This window comes from Cololabis saira, chromosome 21 (genome assembly GCF_033807715.1).
Source record: "Cololabis saira isolate AMF1-May2022 chromosome 21, fColSai1.1, whole genome shotgun sequence".
In the NCBI taxonomy this organism is placed as follows: Eukaryota; Metazoa; Chordata; class Actinopteri; order Beloniformes; family Belonidae; genus Cololabis; species Cololabis saira.
In genome coordinates, this window is record NC_084607.1 from 27156532 (window position 1) to 27169686 (window position 13155).

Sequence of the window (13155 nt, forward strand, 5' to 3'; positions counted from 1 at the left end):
GAACGTCAGCAGCACACAGCAGGCAGGTGGAAGCAGCAGCGGGATTTATGAATGAATGAATGAACGAACGAACGAACGAACGAACGAACGAACGAACGAACGAACGAACGAACGAACGAACGAACGAACGAACGAACGAACGAACGAACGAACGAACGAACGAACGAACGAACGAACGAACGAACGAACGAATGAATGAATGCATGCATGAATGAAAGACCCTTATTATGCAGCTCTCTCCCCACACAGTTGCAAATCTGACCAGGATGCTGAATGGCTTGATTTGTTGGTCAAGTGAAGTGACAGGGTTTTATTGGCTAAAGGTTCTTGCAGTAAACAAGAAATTACCTCTGATATTTTTCTGTTCTGAAGATTCTAATATTTTAAATCCCAGACCAGATTATGCATTTTAGTCAGGATGTTCGTTATTGTAACATCATGAAAGTGCACAAGAAATGTTAAAGCTGTGTTCATATATATATATATATATATATATATATATATATATATATATATATATATATATATATATATATATATATATATATATATATATATATATATATATATATATATATATATATACAAATATATCCTACTCTAACGTCAGTTCTTTTTAAGGAACATTAATCCTGTGATCTGAGTAGCTACTTTCAATAGTGGTTTACTTTAAGTGTTGATGCTCTGGGAAATTCTCTGATGCAAGCAGAAATTTCCCAGAGCATCAACAAAGCCTCACCTTTTCCCCATAGTGCAGTTCTCTTTATGAATCAGACCTAATCAGGGATTACTACAAACCACAAGTAAAGGAGAAGTTAACTGGGACATGCAGTGAAAACATTTTAGAATAACAACAGTCCAAATTTAGCCAACTGAACTCATGTTTGACATCTTATTCAGTCATCTGTGTCTTGCAAATACCTGAGGAGTTTAACAGAGATTGCATCTGCATGTACAGTTTCTATCATGACACAGGGAAGAAGATCTGCCAGGAATGATAACAGACTTAAGAGCAGAGGAAAGAGGCGTTTTATTATGAAGCAAAATCTCAATTCTCTAACTAGCTACTTCTTCTTTGCTGGTCAAATAGAGATTTTCAGAAATAAACTGGGGGCGTACTATGTTGAAATCTACCAGCTACAATTATTATCGGTTTTACAATCTATATCGTTCCCTCAAATTGTACAATATGTAGAACTACACGCATGTGTACTTACGTGCATCAAACTTATTAGATATAACCTGAATTTTAAAGGTTTATTTGTCTCTGTTAATAATATTTTCAAATGTATAAGGTAATTCAAAAATATAGAGAGAGATATCCATAATCTTCTTTTCTGTAAAAGCCTTTTGTCCTTTAAACTAATTTGAGTTCAGTCCTGGGTTGGTGCAACAAATGTGTTCTTCCCTGATAACTGTAGACATTAACAAATATTTATTAGACTCATTTCACTAACTGGTTGAATTTCAAGATGAAACCTGTTTTTAAAATGTTCACATCACACCTTAACGCCTTAACTCTTGTAAGTTCCTTTCAAAAAGGAAACTAAGTCCATCAACAACTTTATGTGTTTACCCTCTCAAATGTGTTTTATCAGAGCACATTAAAATACAGTTGCAAATTTACAGTATACTCACATCAGTGCGCAGAGAGTACAGGTCATAGTGCACTTTTTTGTGTCCTTAGAACATAATAACTGAAGAAACTGATATAAAATGTGGAATGCAAAATACAAAGAAAGAAGAATAGCTAAGAATAACAATAGATAAATAAATGATTAAATAAAAATAAATAAATAAATAAATAAAATAAAAAATAAAGGTAAAAATACATAAACAGCCCCCCACCCCCCACCCTTTCCTGTATAAGAAGAGCAGAGTCACAAGAAAAGGGGCATTGAAAATAAACAGCAATTAACTGTCATCTAATCTTTGTTTGTGAGAATCATTGGACATATTATCCATAAAATGTAAGAAGGGTCACCACATGTCTTTAAATTCTTCAACTTTGCCTCTTAGAATGTATGTTAGTTTTTCTAATACTAGGTGTGAAGACATCTCTTTTAACCACTGAGTGGAATCAGGAATCTGAACATCCTTCCACTTCAAGGCTATTACTCTTTTGACTTGTAACAAACAAAAATCTATGAGCTTTCTTTTCTTTTTTTTAGTGATCAAGTTTTTTATTGAGCTTTTTTACCAACCCCCCCCCCCTTCAACAGCATACCAGCGATAAATCCATAATTACAAAAATTATATTCATACGTAATTGTACACTTCTTTACATTATTGCAGGTATTGTAACTTAGATAACTGGGCTGTTTCCCCACCCCTCTGGCTTGCTCCCTGCCCCTCCCCTTGCTGGCCTAGAGAATCTGTGGTATTTAAACATAGGAGAAAAGAGAAAACAAAAAGAAAGGAAGAAAAAATAAATAATATCTGTAACATAGGATAATAAAAACAAAAACAAAAAAAAACGTTTCTTTCTCTTTCAATGACATAAAAGCCAGCAGAATAAGAACCAATTTAGGAGGTCACTACCTCCTTTCATTCTTTACAATTGGATGTGCATTTAAATAAGTTGATTTTATGTACATAGTTCTAACTTTCTCGATTGCCTTAGACCAGGGGTCACCAACCCTGGTCCTCAAGGGCCAGTGTCCCTGCAGGTTTTAGATGTTTCCCTGCTTCATTGCACCATGATACAAGTGACTGTGTCATCAACAGAAGTATCATGACTTTGATGACAAGCTGGTGACGATGATTAATTAGAATCAGGTGTGTTAAAGCAGAGAAACATCTAAAACATGCAGGACTACGGCCCTCGAGGACCAGGGTTGGTGACCCCTGCCTTAGACCCTCAACATTTTCTGCTTTGGCCCCATTACAACGGGCAATAGAAAGTTCTAAGGTCAGGATGTCATACAGCATGGGAATCCACTGGAAGATATGGAGTAAGTGTGGGGATTTCCACCTCATTATCAGCATTTTCTTTGCAGCTGTCAAGCCTAAAAACAAAAGTAGTCTCTGAGAGAAATTAAGTGATAGGTGGGAGTCATCATTAAAGAACAAAATAATTGGATTATAAGGTATACTGTTTCCGATTATATCACCCATCCGGGATGCTACTTGAGACTAAAAAACTCCACATCTGAGCATTGCCACATTGTATGCAAGTAAGTTCCTATTTCTTTAGTATTACACAAGGGACAGATGGGAGTAGAGCAGAGTTGTAGTTGGCAACGTTTCCTGGGAGTATAGTAGAACCTATGTATAAATTTAAAATGAATCATTTGGTGATTAGAATTTTGTGATGTAACTTTGATGTTTCCCCATACTCTCTTCCAATTAATAACTTGCTTCCATTCCTTCAAATCGACATTCCAGACTTTAGTCACCACCATTGTATACCCCGTAGCATCTTGTAATTTTAGATATAAAAAGGAAACCAATCCTCCCGATTTGGGTTTAATACCTACAAGCTTAAGAAGAGGGTGTTCAGAAAGAGAAGTATTGCATGGAACTCCATAACCTAGAATAAAAATTCTCAATTGTAAATAAAAATAAAAAGATGTTCTAGGTAGATTGTGTGAGTTTTGAAGATCCTCATATGATCTTAACCCTCTTTCATCTATCATAGGGAGAAATTGTGAATACCAGAGCTAGACCATGGAGGGTAAACAATGGGGTTTTCTCTCCAAGTAAAAATTGCTTCTTTTTTTTTTTGAAAGAGAAAAGTAATGCGCGTCGTCGCAGGATGGAGACACACATTTTGATGTATAACACACCTGGGTGCATGTTACGGTTCGGGCTGCATTAACGGCCGAAGAAATGGCATAAATTGTGCCAAAATTACGGGATTAATTCAAAATGTTCAAAATGGCCGACTTCCTGTTCGGTTTCGGCCATGGCGCCAAGAGACTTTTTTTTAAGTGGCGACATGATACAGGTGTGTACCGATTTTCGTGCATGTACGTCAAACCGTATTGTGGGGCTTGAGGCACAAAGTTTTCTAGGGGGCGCTGTTGAGCCATTTTGCCACGCCCATTAATTGCAAACCATTAAATATCAAATTTTTCACCAGGCCTGGCTTGCGTGCAAAATTTGGTGACTTTTGGGGCACGTTTAGGGGGGCAAAAAGGCCCTCATTTCGTTGGAAAAATAAGGAAAAGAAAAAGAAAAAGGAAAATTCCTACAGATACAATAGGGCCTTGGCACTGTAAGTGCTCGGGCCCTAATAAGACTATAGGAGAGGAAAGATTGTTGGGAGTTGCTTAACTTTATAACATCATCTGATGTACCTAAAATAATAATGAATTGATCGGTTTCTAGCTGTATGTGAAGTATTTTGGAAATTAAACTGAATATATTAAACCAATAGGTCTTAACCTTGTTAATTGGGACATAGAACAAAGCTGTGGAGCAACGTGTCGTCTGCTGAGAGGCGTCTGTCACATGAGAGATCTTAGGGTATATATTGTATGTAACCTCTCCTTAGAATAATGAAGACGGTGTATGATTTCAAACTGGATTAGGCAGTTCCTAGCGTTGTTAGAGCACTTATGGACGTGTTCTAAACTCTCTGCCCATAATTGACTGCTCTTTTGTTGTTCTATTTTTGTCTTTGTTTTTTTGTTTTTACTTTTGTATTGCTCGACGTCATTGTAAATGAGGGCTCGCCCTCAATGATTTTCGAGTTTAAATAAAGATAGAGCATCTGGGATCTCAGTGCCCATTTCCTCCTCCCATTTTGTCCTCATTAAAGTTGAATTCACTGGATTGGTAGTTTGCAAGATGTCATATATATGGATTTTTCTAAGCGAGACATAGGCCGGAGGCATCTGTCAAGATGGGAGCCTTCGAAGGTCTCGAAATTTTGCAGATTCGTTCTTACATAGTTTCTTATTTGCAAATACCTGAAGACTCTACTTCCAGGTAGATGGCATTTATTCTGTAAATGTGCAAAAGAAGCAAATATGTCTTTAATGTATAAGTCTCCTATTGTATGGATGCCTGCCTTTTCCCAGAGACTAAAAGTATCCAGATTGGATGGTGGAAAGGTAGAGTTCCCAGTGACTCGTAGTGCATAAACTTTATGTGTTTACCTAGGAAAAAAGACCTTGTACGTTTAAATTTGATCCAAAAATATAAAAAAGTCGAAGAAGGAAGAGTTGTGTAAGACATGCAACAATTAAATATTGCTGAGAGTCATCCGTGTCAGCCTACTTCTAAGTGAATAGTCATGAGTGGAATAACTGCTAGATAAATCTCTCCTGAAAAGCGTTATCACAGTATTTAGACACTTATTTCATGTATTGTTTTGTACCCAGCGCGTCAGTCATGTAACCCTGTATCTCGTGACTCCTTTATCACCCTGGTTTATAATGAGAGGCGGGAGCTACACTCTCCAGCCAATCAGAGCACACCATGGATTATTTGCCACCAATCAGAACACACCATGGATCGTTTTCCACCAATCAGAGAGCCGCATGGCGGGACGATCCGAGCGGGTCCGAACATCCCCGAAGTGTGTCCGTCTCTCTGCTCAGCTGGTGCGTCTGTTAGCGTTAAACTCTCCACAAGTGCGTGTCTCCCCAGCAGGAGGACGAACATGGCACGAATCAGGATACTTTCCATCATCGCGACGTTGCTGATCAGCCAGTGCGCTGCTGTCGTCAGGTAGGGGATGTTTCTCAGGTGATATTGACTCATTACCGTCGTCACGGCTGTAAAGGCTGATTTATGGTTCCGCGTTACACCAACGCAGGCGTACGCTGCGCGTCGCCGCGTACCTTACGTCGTCGATTTAACGCGGAACCATAAATTAGGCTTAATGTGTCCCTCGCGTCTCCCATCAGCGCTCCTCGTGACACACTTATATAGTTTATGTCACCCAGGGCTCTGCATGTTGAGAAGTGCTACTAAAGAAGTTCACGCTTCTCAAACTGCTCTAAACCAGGAAGCTTTTCTCGCGCAAAGTGCACAACCATCGCCTTCCACGTGACTTTCAATAACATAATAATAATATGTAATATTAAAGCTGCAAGCAGCGATGAACGGGCCCTCGCACGTGCAATTTTCACCAATAAAGGTCAAGGACTCAAAACTAAGTCCAATGACACCACCCACGACTCTTTATGTACAACCATTCAAAAGTTGCAGGAAATAGGAACTATCAAATATCGACCAATCAGAAGAAGGGGCGGGGCTAATTTGCAACAATTATGTTCAATGACTCAAAACTAAGTTCGATGACACCACCCACAACTCTTTATGTCAAACCATTCAAAAGTTATGGCAGAAAGTAGGACGTATCAAATATGGACCAATCAAATGAAGGGGGTCGCGCTTTTTGGCGTCTATCGTCGCCACAGTAACGCTTTTGACTGAGAAAAGTAATGCCCTTCGTCTCAGGATCGACACACACATTTTGATGTGTTATACATCAAAAATTACACGATTAATTACACGATTAATTAATTACACAATTAATTCAAAATGGCCAACTTCCTGTTCGGTTTCGGCCATGGTGCCAAGAGACTTTTCTTTAAGTTTCGACATGATACAGGTGTGTACCGATTTTTGTGCATGTACGTCAAACCGTATTGTGGGGCTTGAGGCACAAAGTTTTCTAGGAGGCGCTGTTGAGCCATTTTGCCACGCCCACTAATGCAAACCATTAAATATCAAATTTTTCACCAGGCCTGGCTTACGTGCAAAATTTGGTGACTTTTGGGGCACGTTTAGGGGGGCAAAAAGGCCCTCATTTCGTCAGAAGAAAAACGATTCTTACAGATACAATAGGGCCTTCGCATTGTCAGTGCTCGGGCCCTAACAATAATACAACATGTCTTTGCAGAATTCCTCTTTACAAAACCAGGAGCCTGCGTCGCCTCATGAGCGACAATGGCAGGTCCGTGGAGGAGCTGGTGGACCTGGCCAGGAGCCTGGGGGCCCCCGAGGGCCCCCCCGAGCCCACCCCCGAGCCCCAGCTGCCCGTGGAGAGACTCATCAACTTCATGGATGTACGTGCACCTGCAGGAGCTGCTGGTATCAGCAGCAGGTCACCAAGTCCACACTCTTGAACTTGGTGATCTTCCGCTGAAGGCCTAAAATATGATGTAAATATTAGACTTCACAAACCGTGATAATCTGTGTCAACAGGAGGACTCTTTTCTTTTAACTTTATATGATAAAAACAGAAGGTTTATAAGTAGGGTTGCAATAATATAGCTCAAATTTATCAAAATAGTTAAAAGTAAAAGTGCATTACTAATATTGGAAACACAAAGAAGATATTACAGTAAACGGTGGTTTTAGAATATAAAATCCATGGCATTTGGTCACAAATCATAAGGTCAGTGTTATATTTGCTCCGTCGGATGAAGCCTCCCTGTCCAGGAGGCCGGTTTAGATGCCGGCATGGACATTATGACGACAGAAGAAGGAGGGACGAGCAAAGAAACAAAGGTCAATTTTAGCTGCAAAACTTCAAGACGCCAAAACTAAAGCATTTCTTTGTTTTTATATAAATCCTAAGTCTTATTGTCCTATTGCAGGGGTGTCGGACTCCAGTCCTCGAGGGCCAGTGTCCCTGCAGGTTTTAGATGTTTCCCTGCTTCATTGCACCATGATACAAGTGACTGTGTCATCAACAGAACTATCCAGACTTTGATGACAAGTTGGTGACGATGATTAATTAGAATCAGGTGTGTTAAAGCAGTGAAACATCTAAAACATGCAGGACACCGGCCCTTCTGGGATTCAGTTTGACACCTGTGTCCTATTGTCATCACAGTTTTTCACATGTTTTCCTAATATCATGCAGCCCTGCTTGCGGCTCTTCCTACTTGTTTGAGCTTGCTAGAAGTGAATACAAGCTTTAAGGGGAGGATAGAAAATATTTATTCGGGTGGCATGCAGCCTGAAAAAACCACTCAGCTGTTAGCAGATTTATTTACCTGTTTGAGATGACATTGCTGCTTTGCTCCACTCTTTTCAGCATCGGCCTATGGAGAGTTGTTATCTTTTACTATCCACCATGACAAAACAGTTTCTGCACTCTAAACTCATCACCTTGGGAGATGATGATGATTTTGATGTTGTTGTGCTTCAAATGACACAAAAGACTGAATTTATTTTTGAGAAACCTTTGGACACATCTGTGAACAATCAGCTGGACTTGCATTTGGCTACGTTCTCCAAACTAAAGTCGGACCATGTGGAGGTGGGAGGAGTCTTACGAGACTGGCACAGACATGTCTCAATCTGGACCGTTTGGTTGCTCAAACAGGATTTCATATGGTGTTTTGTGTCATTTGTGATGTAACAAAAACAACTATCTATCGCAGAGACAGAAGCAGCAGAGTTTCGTCATCATCTAACCTTAACTGTCTGTTATCCATCTGTCTGTACTTTAGTTGTAATCCTTGCTGTGATCTGTGCTCTCAGGCCCAGTACTACGGGGTGATTAGTATTGGCACTCCTCCCCAGGAGTTCAGTGTGCTGTTTGACACCGGCTCCTCCAACCTCTGGGTTCCCTCCATCCACTGCTCCTTCTTCGACTTGGCCTGCTGTGAGTTTGGGGGGGATGACTTGTGTAAATGCAACAAGGATTCATATGTGGAAAAATGCACGTTTTTCAAGTTTTATAATTAGGGTGGTCCCGATCAGGATTTTTTAGCTCCCGATCACTTAAGTTTGAGTATCTGCCGATCCCGATTATTCCCGATCCGATCACTTTTTTTGGCTCCCGATACATTTCCGATACTTTTTCCCGATCAGATACATTTTGGCAATGAATTAAAAAAAAAAAAAGGACTAAAACTAGATTGCAGAAAAACATGGACATATATTTCAACAAAGCTTATCAGCTCTGGTGCCACAAAATGTAAAAACATGAAATTGTAAACTAAACAAGAAGTGCAGAATAGTGCAATAACATAAATAAATAAATTTAACTTCAAAAGAGGTAGTTGAATGACATCCAGTCAAACTCACACACACAAAAAAATTAAAATACTTTTTGGCTTAACCTTAGTGCGACATTCTGAATGGCATGAAATGAATAGCAGCAGCTTAATGCAACATGAACATATATAACATTTCACAATTCAATCATGTAAACCGGCCGAAGTGACGTTAAATACAACGATATATAAAATGATTTAAAAACATTAATAACTGGGTATGTCCCGATACTTTTTTGGCCGATACTGATGTTTTGAAAATGCCGTGATCGGGACAACACTACTTATAATCTCTTTGTTTAATAGGTTACATCACTTGGTGTTAGTTGTGATTGATTGTCTCCTCAGGGCTTCATCACCGTTACAACTCTAAGAAGTCGAGTACGTACGTCAAAAACGGGACGACGTTCTCTATCCAGTACGGTCGAGGCAGCTTGTCCGGGTTCATCAGCGAGGACACCGTCTCTGTGAGTTTAAACCCAACACTCCCCTGCTCCCTCTCAGCTCCAGGTCTACGGGACGCTGACCGGTCTCTCCGGCTCTCGCTGCTTGCAGGTCGCGGGCCTGTCTGTGCCCAGTCAGCAGTTTGGAGAAGCAGTGAAGCAGCCTGGCATCACGTTCGCCGTGGCGCGGTTCGATGGGGTGTTGGGGATGGCGTACCCCTCCATATCCGTGGCCAACGTCACCCCGGTGTTTGACACGGCCATGGCGGCAAAGCTGCTGCCCCAGAACATCTTCTCCGTCTACATTAGCCGGTGGGATTATAACAACGTTGCTGGCAGCATTTCACTGTCACAAGGAGTTGAAAACGACGTGACACATTTTTGGGTCTTTGCTAATCGTCCTTTTGGTTTTTGTCTCTCAGAAACCCCAAAGCAGCGGTAGGAGGAGAGCTGATGCTGGGCGGAACCGATCCGCAGTACTACACCGGAGACATTCACTATGTAAACGTGACACGAAAAGCCTACTGGCAGATCCAGACGGACAGGTGAGGAACAGCTGCTGTTCTTTTAAGGAGGGGAAGCTCATTTTCGCCTTACATCATAAATTGTGTCAGTTAAACTAGCTAGAATCTTGTAAACTGGCTGTGAATGCTTTGCAACGGTGGAGCGGCTACAGCAGCACCCGCTGCTCTACGGGGACAATAACTGTAGAGCAACAGAAGTCAGAGTCTCCAATAACACCAGTGCAGTCTCCAAACACCAGAAACAAGTTGCTGAGTGTGTCGCTTATCGGTTTAACAAAGACAAAAGTCACTACGAGGATTTCCAAACTCTCCAGATCAACTTGGAATGACGGAATGAAGCTACAAAACAAGATCGCTGATTCGCTCATTTCGCTGTCAATCAGAAAGGGATTCAGACTCAGACAGATCATCCAATCATCATGCAGCAGGCCAGCCGAGGCCACGCCCACTGTCCCATAGACCCCCAGAGAAGCTGAGCTTCCGATGGGCGGGACAAAACCGAGCATTTATCCAATAACGGTGTGTTTGGGTGCAGTGGAACAACCCACTCCAGCTTCATAGACGCTGAGCTTCTGCACGTGAAGCTGCAGGAATGAATGAGAAGGAAGTCGCGTCTGTACGGAGCCCCTAAAGGGACACAGATTTTTTTTATTTATTTTTTTATAATGAGTTTTACATGCGCGCGTGAAACCTTTACGCACCAACGTAAAACCTCTAAGTGAGCACGTAAAGTTGTTTACTTGCAAGCAAAGTGGTAATGTCCTTATAATGAAGTCCCAGGTTAAAATATAGCTCAGCTAAATCCTGTAATGTCATTTCCATTCATAAACAGAGCAGGGAGCAACTGGAGGGTCTCCAGTTCCAGCAATACTCCCATGTACTTGTTTTTACGTGCTCACGTAGAACAACTTTTAGGCGCTCACTTATAAGTTTTGCGAGAGCGCGTGAGTGCATAAACGTTTTACGTGCTCACGTAAACAACTTTACGTGCTCCTTTAAAGGTTTCACGCGCGTGCGTAAAACTCATTATATTAAAAAAAAAAAAAATCTGTGTCCCTTTAGGGGCTCCGTACGTCTGTGACCTGTGATAAGAGGATAAGATAAGATTCTGAACTAAAGGTGATCGCGTTCTAGTGCATATATAGTCAATGAAATGTAAACACAACAGTACATATTTAACCACTTATTTTTCACCTTGCAGTCTTAGAGGAATGGCCACTGGTGAGGAACCAGCGAGCGGTTTGTAGCTACCAAGAAGTGGAACAGTGACCTTGTGGTTCATGTAGTTTCTGGTTGACCCGATTCTCTCGTGGTCCTTTTTTATTGGGTCTTAAAAATATTCTCATGCAGCTGGTGCTTTTTCAACAGTTAATTGATCATATCAGTGTTACTGAAATCTGCACTGCAGCATACAGACTAACTCAGCAGGTGCTGGACAGGATGTCTCCTGCGTCTCCTCACTGATTGTTTTCCTGGTGTCTCCTGCAGCGTGAATGTCGGTAACCAGCTAACTCTCTGTAAAGCCGGTTGCCAGGCTATCGTCGACACGGGAACGTCCTTAATCGTTGGTCCCGCAACTGAAGTCAGAGCACTGCACAAAGCCATCGGAGCGCTGCCCCTGCTGGCGGGAGAGGTAGATCTGATGATAAAAGCACTTTTTGGGGGGTTTTGGTGATATTTTAGTGAACTTTCTCCTCTCCTCTAGTACCTGATCGACTGTAAGAAGATTCCCTCTCTTCCTGTCATCTCGTTCAACATCGGGGGGAAAACTTACAACTTGACGGGGGACGACTATGTACTGAAGGTATTACTGTGAACCAAAGCTCTGCCTTTCTTTCTGCTGAAGGGGAGGGGTGGATGTGAACATCCACAGATCAGATGTATTTATTATCCCTGACTTGTAAAGAACAGAGATTAAGAAAGTACATATCTGACAGCCCAAACAGACCTTTAGCAGATCAGACCACACACACGCTCCTGGTGTTGGCTGAAGGGCCAAATGTTCACTTATTTGTAACCGAAAAAGCAGCAGGAAGGAAGTCATTGCGTGAGGAAGTGGCCTTTATGACTCAGTCCGAGATTAACTCTCGCACTTGTTCCTCTTCTTTTGTCGTTACTTGGAGTCCGTTAGTCGCCTTTCATCATTACTGCAGTCCGGCAGTTCCTGTTTGAGTACAGATAAAATATTTATACGTTTAGTTTTCACAAAAGTACTTGGAACTCAAAACACAGATGTTTTTTAGGAAATTTAAATTATCAGGAGATGAAATTACTTTAAGATTTATTCTTGTACTGTTTTGTTTTCTTTTAAGCTGCGTCGGTGTTGCCCTGCATGTGGTGGATATTAAATTACTTCTCAGTAGCTTTGTACTTTTCTTTTCTTTTGTGCTGCTTAAAATTGGGATCTGTCCCTTTGTAACGCAGGAGTCTCAGATGGGAACGTCGATCTGCCTGTCGGGCTTCATGGCCATGGACATCCCTCCTCCAGCCGGGCCGCTCTGGATCCTGGGAGACGTTTTCATCGGGAAGTACTACACCGTGTTTGACAGGAATGCCGACCGCGTCGGGTTCGCTGCGTCCAAGTAGATCACACTGAAAGAGTATTTGATATAAAGCAGTGTTTCCCAACCTCGGTCCTCAAAGCCCACTGTCCTGCATGTTTTAGATGTTTCCCTTCTTCATCACACCTGATTCTAATTAATGGTCCTAATTAGCTTGTCATCAAGTCCTGCACAATTCTGTAGATGACACAGTCACTTGTATCACGGTGTGCTGAAGCAGGGAAACATCTAAAACATGCAGGACAGTGGGCCTTGAGGACCGAGGTTGGGAAACACTGATATAAAGAAAAGGTTTCATTTCTTCTTTTTCAGCAATAAAGCTTTTTTTTTTCTTTCCATGCACATTTCAAAAGGAAGTTTGATAAACTGGGATCAAATGTGAATTTTACATTAATAATCAAACAAAGAGCTTTGGCTCAGACGGACGACTTCGTCCCGGTTCTTGCACGCGTCTGTCAAGCTGCTTCAGGTTTTTGAGCTTTAACGTTTCACATCTGACACATCAGAATTTAATGTTTTACTTTTTATGGATGTCTTAACATTTCTAGTGAACCACTTTTTTTATTTTTTTGTTTCTAATAAAAGTGTAGGCGGTCTCTGTAACATGCCTGTGTGAATTACAAAATCAGATGGAATAAAATTCCCAAAGAAGTATATT

The 13155-nt window shown here is 41.2% G+C and overlaps 1 protein-coding gene across 1 annotated transcript; it reads left to right on the forward strand.

Moving 5' to 3' along the window:
- The first annotated feature begins 5509 nt into the window (after window positions 1-5509).
- napsa (napsin A aspartic peptidase) lies at window positions 5510-13151 on the forward strand. The gene is made up of 9 exons (XM_061712488.1): window positions 5510-5679; window positions 6860-7025; window positions 8452-8575; window positions 9318-9436; window positions 9525-9724; window positions 9835-9957; window positions 11425-11569; window positions 11642-11740; window positions 12361-13151. Exons 1-9 carry the CDS (start codon window positions 5612-5614, stop codon window positions 12520-12522), a joined length of 1206 nt encoding a protein of 401 aa, XP_061568472.1. The 5' UTR covers window positions 5510-5611; the 3' UTR covers window positions 12523-13151.
- The last annotated feature ends 4 nt before the right edge of the window (window positions 13152-13155 follow it).